Here is a 17,872-nt window from a genome sequence, read left to right as displayed (position 1 = left end):
GTGGGGGTACAGTGGGTTAATAATTTCTCCTCCCCCTCTCTCTGTTGGGGAAGTGAGGGGGTGCAGTGGGTTAACAATTTCCCTTCCCCCGCTCTCTGTTGGGGAAGTGGGGGTACAGTGGGTTAACAATTTCCCCTCCCCCTCTCTCTGTTGGGGAAGTGGGGGGTACAGTGGGTTAACAATTTTTCTTCCCCCTCTCTCTGCTGGGGCATTGTTGGGACATGTTTCTGTGTGACCCTCACTTCAATTCCCAGTGGGTGCGATGCAGCAACTTAAAGCTGATATCCATTTTAAAGGATTGGACAATAAGAGAAGCAGCAACACCGAGATCTAAATGCGCTGAGTTTGTTTGCCGGAAATGGGAAATTGTCAGATTTCTGCTCAGTGGGAGGAGAGTTGGTGATGTTATTTTGCAGAATCCCGTTATGAATGAGCTTTACTCTGTCTCTAACCCAGGATGCATCTGAGCTGGGAGCACTGGGTATACAAGACTTGGTTCTGAGCCCTGGAAATATCCGATTTTAACTAAACAGCTCTAACATTAGCAAAAGTGGAAAACAAAATTAATTAAGCGACTGTGCATTTAAATCACGATTGGAGAAAAGGACTTTATTTTTTTTTTTATTGAAGTTTGAAATGTAACCGAGAGATTCTCATTGACATGAATTAACGGTGTCCATCAGTGCAAGGGAAATATTCACAAAACTCGGTTTACCGCTGGATTTATCAACCGTTCTGTTGATGATCTTCAAGGGGATCGCTTCATGTCCCACCACACAGGAGTAAGAAGCGCCGCTGGCCCACTCCTCCGCTGCAATGGATAACAGGCTGTACATGAAGAAGGAGCTATTGCCGTTCTCCGCCACCACCCCGGTGTTCTTGTAGTTCCCGGGATTCACCGGCTTGTCATTGACGGTCCACTTGACGAAAATCTCTCGTGGGGAGAAACCTCTCACTAAGCAGCTGAGGGAGACGAATCTCTGAGCGGAGACATCTTCTGCCGAGGGCAGCAGGACAGACACGGACGGTTCTCGCAGAAAACCTGCATAAAAATTACAATAACTGTTAATAAACTGGACAATTTCAGAGCCAAAAAAAAACGCTGCTTAGATGTGAGAGAAATGCGATTTGTATTGAATCTTAAAAGTTTCCATTTTCCATTTTGGGATCTATCTGGTTTTCCAGCTCGGAGCAGGGTTGGATGTCTAAGAAATTGAGATCTTCAAAAGCTGCTATTTTCTGGATAATAATGAACCTTTAAAGAGTTGCTAAATAGTATGGATTGTCTCTGGAAACAGGATTTCTAAACACTTTGACCTCTAAACAGTCTCAGTTCAGGCTGCCATGTTGACACTCCTGAGTTGGGAGGCTGTAGTCTTGTGCACCCCCTCATCTATGCAAATGTTTAGAAAGGACCAGGATGTGAGCATCAGCATGATGTAAACTTAAAATCTGACCTCGAGCAGGGGGGCGAACAGGAAGTTGGGGATGTGGTAGCCACCCTGGCAGTTTGGGTATATGTCCTGTAACCTTTGGTGAGAAGAGTTTGCATTGGTAATTGACACTGGATAAGTTAATAGCCCCCAGAGAAAGGTTATATTAACAAGTGCTCAGGCAAAGGGCCTAGGTCCTGGTGGGGTCATATGCTGGTGAGGTGCCGTGGTGAGGCTGCAGTGCCCGGTGGCAGCTGCCTTCCTCAAAACGGCCAAGGAGGAGCAGGAAGGTGAGATCAATTCACTTTGTGCCAACCATTTGTCCGCCGCCTGGGACCAGTAAACTGCTGTCAGCTGTCACCCGTCGTATACTTTTCCGGTCCAATGAATTCCTGCATCGGCCTAAACTGTTGTTTCTTAATAAACTTTTAAAAAATCTTAAATTTCCTGATGACCAGCTGACTGTCCTTTTCGGGATTTTGGCCCCCTAATCCAACATCTTACAGATACAATCCTTTTATCTGAGAACTTAAGGAGTTGGATTGGAAAGCTGCTTAAAGTTTACAGCACAGAAACAGGTCATTCGGTCCACCTGGTCTGTGCTGGTGTTTAAGCTCCACACCAAGCTCCTCCCACCTGACTTCATCTAAATCCAATAGCACAGCCTTCAATTCATTGTTCCTACATTTACTTATCAATTTTCGCCTTAAAGTCTACAGGCCCAGAACGTTTAATTAGTGAAATTGCCAATCATATGAGACCATTAATACACTGGATTCTGAATGTTGACCCTAGCACTTAGCCTGGAAATAGACACAATGGCTCACTTATTGCTTCAATCTCACCGCTCACCTTGTTCCTTGTGGATGGAACTTCTTAAAGGAGTCGGCAGATCCTGATGGCTCACCACGCAGTAGAACTCAGCCCCACTCAGCCAGGCTTGTGTCGAGATGTTTACGTTGCTGACCACGCTGTCAGGATCCGCTCCCGGTTGGACGGCGATCTCTGATTTCAAAGGCTTCTTCTCTTGTGTCCAGGACACGAGGACTCCATAAGGAGCATTAGAAACGATGCAGGTTAATGTCACGGTCGCCTCCAGTAAGACCTGTTCTATTGGCGGTGGCAGTAGAGTAATTGTGGGATCATTGCGGCAGGGGGAATCATCTGTGAGACAGAAATGAAAATCAACCAAATTTTCACCTTCAGAAGCAGGACAGCAGTATTCAGCCTTCACTCCCTGAAGGAGAATAAATCACCTTGGACATATCAACCTCTAAATATCGTCTTTAATTTTCTTTACACAATGGAAAACCAGCTTGGTCTGTGTAAATTGTTCTCATAATTTAAGTCGTTCAGCCCCGGTAACATTCTCATGAATCTGCGTTGCCCCAGTCCCAATACAAATATACCATTCCTGGGCCCTGGAATGCAGTACTGAAAGCCGTTTTATAAATAGGGTGGATGCACTTTCCAACACTCTAACCCGAAGCTGTTACCAGTGAAGGGTTCCAGACACCTTCTGCCTCTCCAAATATGATCAGCTGACTCAGGGTAAAGCTAATGTCAAGTCCACCTCACTCACTCTGTGACGTCAATGCAGAGACGTGACGTGATAAAATCCTGAATGGTGAACAATCCGAATGCAGCCCTTACATCGGAATTAAACAATAACTACATGATAGTAAATTAGAAGTTGTTCCGTCTACTAACTCCAATAAATTCCTGATTTGATTAACATCGGAGAGCAGAATGATCTATTGCTTCCTCGGTTTGTATTTCTTACCCTCACACTTGGTGGCGTTTCGACTTTGGGTGACCCCTTGGTGAGTGACCTGACAGGTATAGACCGCGTCGGTGAACCATTCCACAGCGGAGACATTCAGCCGACTGGTCGCCGAGAAGGTCCCCTTCACTTCAAAGGCGGGAGAGGTGACAATTCCTGAATCCATGGGTTGTCCATTCTTCAGCCACTTCACGGTCATTGACTTTGGACGGAAATCGATGATTGAACAGACAGCGATGGCAAATTTGTTGGTTGTGATTTCTTCCCGGGAACTCACGGTGAGGAGAACAGTTGGAAGTAAGCCAGGATCAGGGCCTTCAAAAAACACAGGTTAGCCATTTCTTGCAGAAGAAATTGATAACAGATACAATGAGTTCTTATATTTTAACAGGCTCTTTGCGGTCAATGGACACTAACCTGGAATTTCCAGGGATCAAAAGTATGCAGAGCACTATAAATGTATTATAACCAAGGCCCTATACAGGTCAATTACAGCCTTACTGTTTCTCACAGGTTCCCCAACACTTACATTGCCATTCAATGCTCTTGTCTGAGCCGCTGTATTGAACCTCACACTTGATTTTGCTGCATTCCACCTCTGACTCGGTGATGGTTAACTGGCTGCTCAGGGTGAAGGTTCCCTTCTGGTTTCTCACTGACGGGTAAGTCTTAAATCCAGTGGTGATCGGCTGCCCATCTTTCTTCCAGGTCAGTTTGGTGATTTCTGGGGAATAGTCCATCGCCAAACAGCCGTAGGTGACGGAGCCGTCGGTGTTGTGTTGCTGACAGGAGGAGACCAGGCTGTAGAGAGTGGGCGAAGACGGTGTCGCTGGGAAAGAATGGCCGATTGAACAAGTTAGACACTGTGATTTGTGAATATTAAGTCACCAAACAACTCAAAATTTGACGATAACTATAAACATATCCTAATATATTCCAACTAAAACCCACATCCACATTTGATCATTTATTATTTCCATCATTTGGTGACCCTCACCTGTCGGTTCCCTCTTTAGAAACCCACACCTCTTTTCCCGCCTCTATCCCATGACTAAAATAGAACATTTTGATGTCATCTGAATGACGTACCTTTCAGTGGATTAAAATGGAAGAGCAGAGGATTTCCCCCATTATTTCGCCACCATTTATTTCTCAATCAACAGCACTTGGTGATAGAGAAATTGTCTCGTCATTCATATCATTGCAGTTTGGAAATTGGATCTGTTCAAATTGGCTGATGCCCCTTCCCCTCTCCACGTCCCCCCAAAACAAAGAATAGCAACGACCCTTCGAAAGTACCTTTGTAATGGTACCTATATAATGACCATAGAACTCTAAACTGAATAGCAGTTACAGTAAGTACAACATTTTCCAATCGTATGTACATATGAACATGCGGATTAGTAGCGGGAGTAGGGCATTCGGCCTCTCGAGCCTCCTCCACCAATCACTCCGATCATAGCTGATCTGATTGTGGCGTTAACTCCACATTCCCACCTACTCTCCGCTAACCTTTGACTCCCTTGTCAATGAAGAATCTCTCTACCTCTGCCTGGAAATATTAAAGACTCCTCCTCCATCGCTCTCTGGGCAAGAGAGTTCCAAAGTTTCACGACCTTTGAGAGAAAAATAAAATGTCTTCATTTCCGTCTGAAATGAGAGACCTCTTATTTTTAAACCGTGTTTCCTATCGTTAGTCTCTCTCACAAGGGGAAACATCCTTTCAGCATCCACCCTGTGAATTTCCCTCAGGATCTTATATGTTTCAATAAAATCAGCTCTCATTATTCTAAACTCCAATGGATACAGGCCCATCCTATCCAAACTTTCCTCATGAGATAACCGACAACACCTCTCAGTATCATTTATATGAACATTCTCTGAAGAGCTTCTAATGCTTTTATATCCTTTCTTAAATGAGACCAAATCTGGACACAGTAATTCAGACGGGGTCTCATCAACGCCCTGTTAAACTGTAGCAAAACATTCTTATTTTTATATTCTATTCCCTTTGTAATAAATGACAACGCTCCCTTTGCCTTCCTCATCACTTGCTGTTCCTGTGTTATAACTTTTTGTGATTCATGCACCAAGGGATCCACATTCCTCTGTACCTCAGGATTCTGCAATCTCTCTCCCTTTCAATAATATGCTGATTTTGTATTCTTCAATCCAAAGTGGACAAGTTTATATTTTTCCACATTATACGGCATCTTCATTTTTTTACCCACTCACTTAACCTATCTATGTCCCTTTGCTGAGCTTTATCCCCTCTTCACCATTTACGTTCCTATCTATCTTTGTGTTATCAGCAAATTTAGCAAATTCATTCAGTCCTTTCGTTCAGTCATTGATATAAATTTTAAATAGTTGAGGCTGCATCATTGATCCCTATGGCACTTCACTTGTCACATCTTGCCAACCTAAAATAAACAATTTATCCCAACTCTCTGTTTCCTGTTAGCTAACCAAACTTCTACCCATGCTGAACTGTGACAGCCGACACCATTATTTTGTGTAGTAACCTTTGTTGTGCCACTTTGTCAAATGCCTTCTGGGAGCGCAAGCACAGCACATCCACAGGTTCTCCTTTATTCATGTTCCTTTTTGCTTCCTCGCAAGGCCTCAGATAAATCAGCCAAACATGATTTCCCTTTCACAAAACCATGATGGGTAGGCATAATTGCATTTGAATTATCTAAGTGACCCATGATAGACTTCTTTATAATAGATTCCCGCATTTTCGCTCGGACAGATGTTAAGCTCACTGGCCGGTAGATTCTTGCTTTCCCTTTCCCTCCTTTACTTAATATAAAAGCCTCATTCTCTATTTTCAAATCCGAAGAGACCTTTCCAGAATTAGGGAAGTTTGGAAAATTAAAACCAATGCCTCTGCTATTTTACAAAACGCCTCGTTAAGGCCAAAATATTTGTCTAACTTCTCTGCCCATTTCCTTATTTTCCTTTATTACAGGCTTGTGCGATCCGGATCCCGTGGCTGGATTGTGGCTCCCGAAGCCTCTCTATCTGCCCCCGGAGCTGTTGTTCAAAATGCAGGTAAGGTGGATAAGTGGAGTTGAAGATTTCTGTAAGGAGCTGCTCCTCCAATCACAGGCCAGTCTTCTACCCCGTTAGCGGCTGATAGGCTGGCCAGTTGGCCTATCAGCAGTAAAAGTGGGAGACAAACAGGTTGTGATTGGAGGGGCAGCGAACACCAGCTGGAGAAAGGCGCAGGGAGCCGGGTGGAAGTGCACAGAGACATTGTCTCCCTTCTATCCCAGATTCTTAGCGCCTTTCTCCTGGAATGGAAAGGATTTCAGGAGGAGGAGAGACAATGAGGGAGAGAGAGAGAGAGTTAGAGAGTGGGGCCCAAGGCGTCTGGTGCCTCGGCTCGCAACCGCTTTCACTCGGCTCTCCCCGCTGTAGCCCGGCTCTCAGCCTTTCCCCCACCCCCCGCCTCTCTGCCCAATCTCCCACCCCCGCCTCTCTGCCTTTTGCCCCTCCCGCCTCTCTGCCCTTTGCCCCTCCCGCCTCTCTGCCCCGTCCCCCACCGCCACTCTGCCCTTTCCCCCCTCCGCCTCTCTGCCCTTTGCCCCTCCCTCCTCTCTGCCCTTTCCCCCTCCCGCCTCTCTGCCCTTTCCCCCTCCCGCCTCTCTGCCCTTTCCCCCTCCCGCCTCTCTGCCCTTTCCCCCACCCGCCTCTCTGCCCTTTCCGCCTCCCGCCTCTCTGCCCTTTCCCCCTCCCGCCTCTCTGCCCTTTCCCCCTCCCGCCTCTCTGCCCTTTCCCCCTCCCCCCTCTCTGCCCTTTCCCCCTCCCCCCTCTCTGCCCTTTCCCCCACCCGTCCCTCTGCCCTTTCCCCCTCCCGCCTCTCTGCCCTTTCCCCTTCGCGTCTCTCTGCCCTTTACCCCTCCAGCCTCTCTGCCCTTTCCCCCTCCCGCCTCTCTGCCCTTTCCCCCTCCCGCCTCTCTGCCCTTTCCCCCTCCCCCCTCTCTGCCCTTTCCCCCTCCCCCCTCTCTGCCCTTTCCCCCACCCGTCCCTCTGCCCTTTCCCCCTCCCGCCTCTCTGCCCTTTCCCCCTCCCGCCTCTCTGCCCTTTCCCCCTCCCGCCTCTCTGCCCTTTCCCCCTCCCGGATCTCTGCCCTTTCCCCCTCCCGCCTCTCTGCCCTTTCCCCCTCCAGCCTCTCTGCCCTTTCCCCCACCTGCCTCTCTGCCCTTTCCCCCTGCCACCTCTCTGATCTCTCCCCCTCTCCTCTCTGCCACTTTCCCTCGCCTCTTTGCCCTTTCCCCCTCACCTCTCTGCCCTATCCCCCCCGTCTCTTTGCCCTTTCTCCTCCAGCTCTCTTCACTTTCGCCCGGCTCTCTGACCTTTTCCACTGGCTCTCTGCCCTTTCCCCCCCACCACCTCTCTGCCCTTTCCCGCTCGCCTTCCTGCCCTTTCTTCCCCAGCTCTCTGCACTTACTCCACGGATCTCTGCATGTTCGCCCGGCTCTCGGACCTTTCCCGCTGGTTCTCTGCCCGTTCCCCGGCTCGCTGACCTTTCCGTCACCTCTCTGCCCGTCCCACCCTCAGCTTCTTGTATGTCCTATCCTCCACCTTTCTGCCCTGTCCCCGCCCCCGCCTCTCTGCCCTCTCGCCTCTCTGCCCTTTCCCTCTCCAGCCTCTCTGCCCTTTCCCCCTCCTGCCTCTTTGTCCTTTGGTGGGTATGTGAGGGTGGGTATGTGAGTGAGGGTGAGTGGGTGTGGAGGGTGGGTAGATGAGGTATTGAGTGTCAGTGAAGGTAGGTGAGTGAGGATGGGATGGTGAGCGAGTGAGGGTGAGTGAGTGAAGGTTAGAGTAATTGAAGTTAAGTGAATGAGGGTGAGTGAAGGTGGGTGAGTTAGTGAGGCTGAGGATGAGTGAGGGTGGGTGAGGGAGTGAGGGCGAGTGAGTGAGGGTGAGTGAGTGAACGAGCGTTGGTGAGAGTGGGTGAGGGAGTGAGGACGGGTGGGTGAGGGCGATTGAGTGAGGGTGGGTGAGTGAGTGAGGTTGAATGAGTGAGTGAGAGCGGGTGAGTGAGGGTTGGTGAGTGAGGGTGAGTGAGTGAGGATGAGTGAGTGAGTGATGGTGAGTGAGGGTCAGTGATTGTGGGCAGTGAGGGTGCCCAGTGCAGGCGGCTCATCAAGGCGATGTTTCTCTGGATGATTTTCCGCTCCGGCTCAGCTTTCCATTGCCTGTTGTCCACAGCCGAGCTGGGGGCTCCTCCATTCGGCTCCACCATCTCCACCTCCTTCTCTTCCTCTCCATCGATCCTGTCCCGATTCTCCATATTGATCAGCTTTCAGTAACACCGGCTGTGTAAAGTCAGGCAGCAGTGTAGATCGCTGGCCAGCTGCTTTAATGCTGATGCCTTTCTTTGAGAAACCCGTGTCAGTGCGTGAATAGGCAGACTGAGGGGGCTGGAGGAGACGGTTACAGCAAAACCGGGATGGGCCGTGCAGGCACCTTGCACCAAGTGTGCACCAGTATTGTGGATCCAGGCGGCCGTGGTCTCCGTCACATTCCTCCCTTTTCCTTGTTTCTTTGTGTTTGGTTCAAAACTTGGAAATTTTCCACATATATAGTGATGTCACCTGTGTAATTTCATCTCACACAAAAATACATCAGAAATAGAACAATGAACATGCCTGCAGCTTAACGGATTTTCATTCTGCAATTAGCATTTTCAGTCCATTTCTGTGTGTGAGAATGTGTGTCTCTGTGTGTGAATGAGAGAGAGAGCACATGCAAGTCTATGTGTGTTTTTGAGAGAGAGAGAGAGAGAGAGAGAAAGTGTATGTGTGAGAGAGAGAGAATGTGTGTGTGTGTGTGAGTGTGTGAGAGGGAGAGTATGTTTTTATGTGCGTGTCATAGGGAGTATAAGTGTGAGAGTGTCTGAGATAGAGAAATGTGTGTGTGAGAGAGAGTGTATGTTTGTGAGAGAGAGAAAGTGACTGCGTGTGTATGAGAGAGAGAGGGTGTGTGTAGGGATGTGAGTGATAGGTCGTATAAGTATGTGAGATAGAGTGTGTGAGAGAGAGAACGTGTGTGTGTGGGAGAGAAAGAGTGTGTGAAAGAGAGAGCCAGTGTGTGTGTCAGGGAGAGAGAGAATGAGAGAGCGTGCATATGTGAGAGGAACAGTGGGTGTGTGTGTGAGAGGGAATGTGTTTGTGTTTCTGTGTGCGTGAGAGAGAGAATAAGGATGTGTGTGTGTGAGAGAAAGTATTATGTGTCTGTGTGTGAGAGAGACGGAGAATTGAGAGTGTGTATGTGTGTGGGAGAGAGGGCGCATGTATATGAGAGAGAGAGTGTGTGTGCGTAAAGGAGAGGGAGTGTGCATGTGTGCGTGTGTGTGTGTGTGAGAGAGAGAGAATGCATGTGTGAGAAAGAAAGAGTGCATGTATGTGTGAGAGAGATAGTGTGCACGTGTGTGCGCAGTTGAGAGAGTATGTGTATGAGAGAATGTGAGTGTCTGTGTGAGAGTGAGTGTGAAAGAGAGGCAATGTGCGAGAGACAGAGTGTGTGCGTGTTAAAGGGAGTTTGTGTGTGTGAGAGAGAATGTGAGTGTGTGTATGTGTGTGACAGAGAGATAAAGAGAGAGTGTGTGTCTGTCAGACAGAGTGCGTGAGAGAGTGTGTGTGCATGTGTGTGAGAGAGAGCGTGTGTGACAGGGAGAGTGAGCGAGTGAGGGTGTGTGGTAAAGACTGAGTGTCGAGGTAGATCAGCCATGATCTTACTGAATGGAGGGCAGGATTGAAGGGCCGAATGTCCTCCTCATGCTCTCATTTCTGTCATTCATTCCTCCCCCTGCAGGCGGCAATCCAATGACTCAGTTTTTGATGGCGGCTCCTTTTCCCCAAATCCCCCGCGGCTGGTTATTTGGAGTGAGAGTCTGGTCATTGTCCATTTCAATCATTTAAATAACTCGCAGCCTCTGATCAGATCAGAACAGGCGCTGCTCTCTGGAGCCTCACTGTCACTCCCTGATTCTGTTTGTTCTGAAATTGTGCTCAAGTTCAGGTCACTCACATTCAATGATTTTCTGATACTCAAAATGTAAAACATAATTAATTCATTAAAATTTATACATGTTCTCTCCAGAAATATTATTAAAAACAATTAACGTGCATCATTTCAACCGAGCCATGGAGCAACTTATTTTCACAGATCTGGTCTAGGACTCACAGCCAGTTAGTTCGATGCTGATTCAGTTTGTTTGACCTCTGCGGGAGAAGGCTCTCAGGTCAGTAACAGGACAAGTTAAGATATGGATTAAAGCCCCCACTCCTCCTCCAGTACACTGCTGTCATCAGCTGCAAGGGTGGGGGTCAACTCTCCACTGAACGGTCAAACACTCCGGGTCAGCTACAGCACTGGTTTGATATAAAATAAAACTCCCCCTACATTGTCCCATCAAATATGCCCAGGAGAGGGTTCAATCTGGTTTTGATATAAATTCTGTGCTGCAAGAGCCGGTCAGAGGCCGGGAATTCTGTGGCGAGTAATTCAACTTCTATCGCCCAAAGACAACTCACTATCTACAAGGCACAAGTCAGGACTGGAATTGAATAGTTTTCACTTGCCTCAATGAGTGAAACTTCAAAAAACCCCAAGAAACTCAATACTATCCAGGGCAAAGCAGCCCACAGAATTGGTACCCCATCTACTGTCTTAAACATTCTCTCCCTCCTGCACCGATGCACAGTGACAGCAGTGTACACCATACTCAAGATGAACTGCAGCAATTCGCCAAGGCTCCTTCAAAACCCGCAACCTCTCCTAACTAGAAGGACAAGGGCAGCAGGTGCTTGGAAACACCGCCACCTGTACGTTCCCCTCCAAGACACCGAACATCCTGACTTGGAACTATATCGCCGTTCCTTCACTGTCAATGGGTCAAAATCCTGGAACTCCAGACCTAACAGCACTGTGAGTGAACCTGCAGCTATTCAAGGAGGCGGCATTTCAACACTTCCTCAAGGGGCAATTAGGGATGGGCAACAAATGCTGGCCTTGCCAGCGACCCCAACATCCTATGATAGGACTAAAAATAAGACACAGGTTAATTTCTTCCTCCGCATTTTCCAACCAAATAGGTCAAGGACTGCTACAGCACGGATTAAAATAGAATAAAGCTCTCTCTCCATTGCCTGAACGAACACTCCCAAGACACATACATCACTGGTTGAAAATCGACCAAATCTCCTTCAACAGCCTGTCTGCCGTTTCTGAATTGTCCTTTCTGACTGTCACAATGGGTTGGGTATCTAATTTCTGAGGCACCTGGTCAGAAAGTCAAACTTTCACATTTCTCACAGATACAAGTTTTCTTTAAAGAAATAGATCAAATTGCTCTTCCTGAAATACAGGAGAGCGAACCAGAAGGTTAACAACCAGCCAGGAAGATCCCTGGTCCCAGCACAGTGAGCACGCGCACAGAAACAGAACAGACACAAATGGTGCAACAATCGAGTTCCCAGCAGATAGATCAGTTCAATCTGTCCATTTCATTCAAGCTGTTTGATTCTAATTGATCAATGGTCAATTTACTACAATTATTCTATAACTTCTTTGAAATTAATCTGATTTTCATCACAAAACTCCCTTTGAAGTCCATCTAATTCTCCCTGTCTGTCTCAAATCTCCAAACAATGCAAGATTCAAGTTACCCTGAAATGAGCACATCAAATATTACAGATTCAGGATAATTTGATGTCCGTAACAGAAACTCAATGACAGGGTAAGAATTAAACAAATCAGGAAATATTCACATTGAAAACCGATTACCCACTGATTTGATTCGATTTTAGACGTAAATATAACCAATAAAATCACCGAGGCGAAACACCTTATCGAGCTGAGCACAGCTGAGTAAGAAAAGTATTCTTTTCTCAATTCATTTTGGATACAATTAAAAACTCTCTCCACCCTTTGACATTTTTCATTCACTATAATCACCACTATACTACTTAATTGTTGGAGTTCATTTATGTTGAATTAATTATCCCTAATATTATATTGTAAGTTAATTATCTTGATATTGTCAATTTATTTTCTTGTTAGCTGATTTCTACTCTAAAATATGAAAAATATGGTTTTCAAAAATTGAAAACTTGTTTCTCCCAGGTACTTTGTGAAATAATTGTTTTTTTAAAATCAACCTGACACTGAAACAATGTTAAACAATAAACTTCAAATTACTCGATGGAAACATTCAGGCAAGTATATCAATGTTAGTTAATTCTAATCACTATTTACTATTTACCTTTTACTCCTACTGTTCTGTTTAACCAACAAATTTGTGAACTATGCGTGTTTCTGAACGCATTGAGAAATCATAAATTCCATCTACTCTCATCGAGTAATTCATAGGACGAATTTATGAGTGGAATACTTTAAATACTTTCAAATCTGGCCGGGGTCACATCACATTCGCTGTCGATGCACTGTAACATCATCTGTTTGCTAAAGCAAACTTGTCTTAACTCAAAACTACATGTGAAAAAAATGTTCCTCGCAGTTACTTATTATCAATCAAAGTGCTTCCTAGATAACAATCCCTATAATTTAATTGTTAAATATATTGCTGATTGAAAGAAGATCCAAATTGATCAGTATACAATTTGATGAGAAAAAATCATTCAGATCATCTGCGCCACTGAAATATAACCAGCAAATTGATTAGAGATTTTGCTCTTCAATTTAATATTTAATAAGAATTAAGCATGAATCTCAGATATAATCTGTTCTTCTCCTATGATTCTATCCTGTGTACAGCACAGCTATGGAAGACAGGATGTTGTTTTTAAGTTCAAAACTTATATTAATGTTTGCAATTAAATTAATCTGTTCGAATTTCAAGCGTTTACTTGTCAATCTCTATCCATACGCAGTCTGCACCTTCCTACAGTTCAAAAAAAATAAGAACAATTCCTTGACTGCCAGCGAATTCCAGCCCCCAGAAAGCTGTTTAAAATTAGATTAGTGACAATTATCTCGCTATCCAAATTCCAATGACATTGAAGGAATAATATGGATACGGCTGCACAGAAAGAATGTAATAACCGGATAGACATATTGCCAAACTGCAATGTCAAACTCCTCTTTAAGTCAATGCAAACGTTATCAGGGATTTAAAAAAATTCGAAATCTCTTGTGGAAATGAACAATCCTGTAGAATCAGTATATTCTTATTGAAATTTTTTCATACATAATCACAAAATGATTCCACCCTAAAAATTTTCCCGATCAAGCTAATTGTGCGCAGTGCACAGCAGAATTGTGAAAGGTGATTAATGATCAATTAGGTTAACATGAAAGCTGTTCAGTCAATATAGAGAAATATTACCGCATTATAATTGCTTGAATTATATTAATTTTACACTACAATTTGAAAACTTGTTAATTATATAGTTTCTGATTGCAGTAACGAATTATGTTCTGATTGAGTGTCATAATCCATGGTTTAGTTTAATCTGCAGTTATGACTTAAAATAAAAACAAAATGCTCTAACTCATCTTTAAACGTTTTTCCCCCATTTCTGAAGTCTGCCCGTTTTCTGCCGACAATCGCGCGCGCTTCAAACAGATACAAACGCGTAGATTGTTTCCATTCAATCACAAAACGTGTAACCGCTCAATATCACCGAGTTTAAATAAAGCAGAAACAATGCAGAACCGCCAAACTGTTTCACAAATTCTACTAATTCAAAGTCATCCAGACACACAATCTCCTCAGGAGAAAAACACTGAATCACATCACTGAGGGGCTGAAACCCGTTTCATGGGGAAGGACCTCAATTCTACAAACACTTCCAACAGAATCCAATGTAACATTGCAAGAAAATCTCAATATCGAAACCAGACAACCCGCTCGTCACCAAATTAATGAATAATTAAGCTAAACAGAAATATGGAATAATGTCAACAGCATTGTGAGTAGACGGAACATGTTCAATAAATTAACATTGAAACCTAAGCATAGTTTGTTGATATTGGGTTTGATTTCAAACATATTTAAACCCTTGTGCAACAGATGGTAAAACCCGCAGCCATTAGATGTCACCGAGATTAAACATTGCAGAAACGTCAAACTGTTTTTACAAATGTTAGATATTTCACGTAGCCCGGCCACACAATATCCTCAGCAGATAAATACCAAATCACAACAACCAGGGACTGAATCCCTCAGCAGCACATTTTTGTTGAGACACAGCGGAATTATATAACTCAATTTCAGCAGAATCACATGAAACATTGTAAAATATCTCCATATAGAATCCACCAAACCCAAGTTTCAGTGAACGAATCAGTTATTAAAATAGACAAAAATATAAAGCAAAGACTCAAATAAAGCAGTTACTAAATAAATGAATGGTTCTTACCTGCAGTCACCGTCACCATGGTCCCTTGTCCCCAGTAGCCCATACCGTCACAGTGTTACATTCCCTGGGCTGTGCCATACAATAACTGTCCCTGCAAGAAAAAGACAGAAATCCACCATTATTTTAAATATTCATAAGTCAGGGGCAAAGTAAGGTCACGATAAATCTTCACGAAATTATATTTGCGTTGTAGATATCTTTAGGTATTCATCAATGATCCTCATGTTTTACATTTCACAGAGTAACACATGAACATGTTCTTCTAATCAGCAACCGATGAATGTATAATTATCACAGCTTTTCCATCTTAAACCATGTTTTTTGGGCAGTGCTGGACATAAATAATGCTTCATTGTAAATATAGCAGGATTGTAAAAGCGAGCATTGACCCACGCAGACTCAATTAATGCTGAGGGGTTTTTGTATTGACAGCAACTGCTGTGCCATTCCAGTTATCACAGTGAGACACACCATGTCAAATACTGCGGCACACTGTTCACTGTAAAGACAAAGATTTAATCTCACTGCGCTTCCCAAAAACCTGATTCCGACTCACTTAAGAGTGAATCAGTGAGGTATTTCAGCCTGTGCTGGTCATTATATTTATAACTGTGATTGGAATTCTTTTAAAGCCACTGTGCAGATTTAGCGTGCCGGTCAACACTAACAAAGCGGAAGACTTTTATACCTTTTTGCAAACCTCTACCCATTATTTTGTTTAACTCTCATTTTCTTTGACGGTCCTGCTGTGATAGTGATCACCAATTTAAACAATCTCCTTCTCTGAGGTTTTTGTATGAGGATGTCGCTGTGCACAGCACTGTGACCCACTGCTGTAGTATCACAGTGAAATACACCCGCACAAAAACTGCACCCACTCTCTGTTCAGTGCTGTCTCTCAATATTCACTTCAAATTGACGTTTCCATCTGATCTAATTTAGAATTCATGCAGCAAATTACAAAACTCAATGAACAGAGACCTTCCTCCAAGTATCAGACATACTAAAATGAACATTATATCCAGGTCTGTAATTGCGGAAACTGTTAACAGTAAATATAAACACAGCCAAAAGCTCAGCCCATTATATCTGTTGGTTTGTTAGGTTTTACTGTTAAATTTCTCTGTGTTAGTTTTGTCAGAAGCGGCTTGTTGTCTGGTTCTGATCATTACAGTTAATATTACATTTAAAACAAGTACTGACCGTCAGGTTATGATGGAAGCTGTTGAGTCCCTCTCGATCTGTTCTTGTTCGGGCCCAGCCCTGGTTCCTCTCGCTGTGGTCTCTTGCGCAGTAATAGATGGCGGTGTCTTCAGTCTTCAGGCTCGTCATGTCCAAGGAGAAGATGTTCCTTGAAGTGTCTTTGGACGCAGTAAATCGATTCTTAATTGCTGGGGCATAGCTGTTGTACGATGAACTATAGTAGTAAACCAGCCACTCCAGCCCCTGTCCGGGAACCTGTCGGACCCAGTTCATGCCGTTGCTGCCAAGATCGAAGCCGCTGGTTTTACAGGTCAGTCTCAGGGAACCTCCGGGACGCCCGGTCTCTGCCTCTGGCTGAGTCAACACAACCTCCGACTGGACACCTGTAAAAATATATCAAAAACCCCGAGGGTTAATCCTAGTGAAATGATTCCAGACTCTGTAACATTCCAGAGAGAGACTAACACTGAGACAGTAACAGTGAGAGACTTGGACAATAAAAACTACTCACGGGATAAGAAAGTCAGCAACAAACTGAGAGAAATCGCCGACCTCATCCTTCTGGTCATTTGAGGAAAACTGTTCTGTCCAGAACTCAGTGAACAAACCAGCTCCCGGACTGTTGGATTCCGGCCCCAGTGAGCGGCATTTAAATACCCGGCAGAAGGGGGCGGGTTTCCAGGCGCCGCCTGTTGATTCCCTGGTGGAGGCGGCGACTGGATCCACGCCCCACCTTCCACATCCCCAACAGAATGGACTCAGATATTTACAATAGGTTATTGTTAAAAGTGGACATTTTATCTGTATCGGGATATTTGGCTGAATGGATTCATTGTAATGTCTCCATTGGTTCTAATGGTGAATTTGCAGTTGAGCATCTATTAATAAAAACTTAATTCCATTGTAAATTAAATCCATTTATTTCTACATTACTTTCCAAGGGGTTGAACCAAAAAAAATAAATTACATTATCAGGGAATAAAGGTCAGTCTGTTTTGCAGCATCCCCGGGTCTATATCTCATTACAATAATTAAGCATCATCAGTTATAGGAATTATTATTGATTTATGTAACTAAATGCAGGGGATGAACAAAGTGATTCTATTTACAGCCAGGGTGGCTATCGCTGTACAATTTGGGTCCGAAGATAAGAACAATCTCCTCACATTATACAATGCCTCTCATTGCATTTCTCGATCTGCCCCTGACCCGAAGGCAGCCCTGTGAAAATTAGCGATAAAAGAAGCCCGCCTGCCTGATAATTCAACAGTAAGTTTACAGAGAAACGTAAAATTTACATCAACTTTTGACAAAGAAGTTAATGAATCAGAACAGACACGGAGATCAGAAAAGTTATCCTTCAGCATCCAAATCATTGCAGCTAATTTTATTGGCCTCCCGCTATCTACCATTCACTGGTATTGGGAACACAGGATATCAGAGTTTTGCGGCATATTACACAATATCACAAAAATAAATGTTTTATCTTCCACTGAAGCGGGTCATGAACTGGTCATTTCTCCACTCATTGGCAGCTATGAGAGGGACTGTTAAATAATCGAAATCAGCACAAATTAAACTGTACAGTACCCGGTGCTAATGAGGCATAAGAGACCCTTCAGGCTAAATGAGGTGCACAACTGGGAGAATATTCAAGGAATTCCTGCAGGTTCAAGACAATTCTATGATTTTCTTTTAATTTAATTTCTTTTAATTTTTTGCCATTCTATTCAGCTCATTAGACTGGGGGATTGGGATCATCAACATCGCTCTCTCGCACTTCATGAAGTTCTTAACAAATCGGCTTTAATAACTGGAATGCCCTTTACTTAGAAATAATATAAATTAAGTAACATGTGGTGAATTTTATATTTTCTGATCGAGTTTAATCTCACAGTGAACACGGCATTAATTCAAATATTTCCTTCGATGAAGTACCATTTGAAAATGTGTCTTTCGTGTGCGACAGAAACATTTATTGTTTGAATGGCTAAAACCATTTTGTTCATTCATATCCAGGCTATCATGCCCCACGCAGTATTTGGCAGCAAGCC

The 17,872-nt window shown here is 44.3% G+C and overlaps 1 long non-coding RNA gene and 1 gene segment (V, D, J or C); one reads left to right on the top strand and one right to left on the bottom strand.

The window, feature by feature from the left end:
- LOC144696884 (uncharacterized) overlaps positions 1–17,872 on the top strand; it is a 410,945-nt gene that overhangs the window by 159,309 nt on the left and 233,764 nt on the right. The gene's annotated exons all lie outside the window — the stretch shown is intronic.
- Positions 597–16,444, bottom strand: LOC144697585 (Ig heavy chain C region-like). The segment is given in 7 exon segments: positions 597–1,042; positions 2,286–2,597; positions 3,217–3,531; positions 3,746–4,045; positions 14,616–14,706; positions 15,819–16,201; positions 16,330–16,444. Coding segments are annotated over 5 exon segments (1,359 nt in total).

The sequence above is a fragment of the Cetorhinus maximus genome, chromosome 23, assembly GCF_964194155.1.
Source record: "Cetorhinus maximus chromosome 23, sCetMax3.hap1.1, whole genome shotgun sequence".
Taxonomy (NCBI): domain Eukaryota; kingdom Metazoa; phylum Chordata; class Chondrichthyes; order Lamniformes; family Cetorhinidae; genus Cetorhinus; species Cetorhinus maximus.
This window is presented reverse-complemented; position numbering and strand designations above follow the sequence as displayed.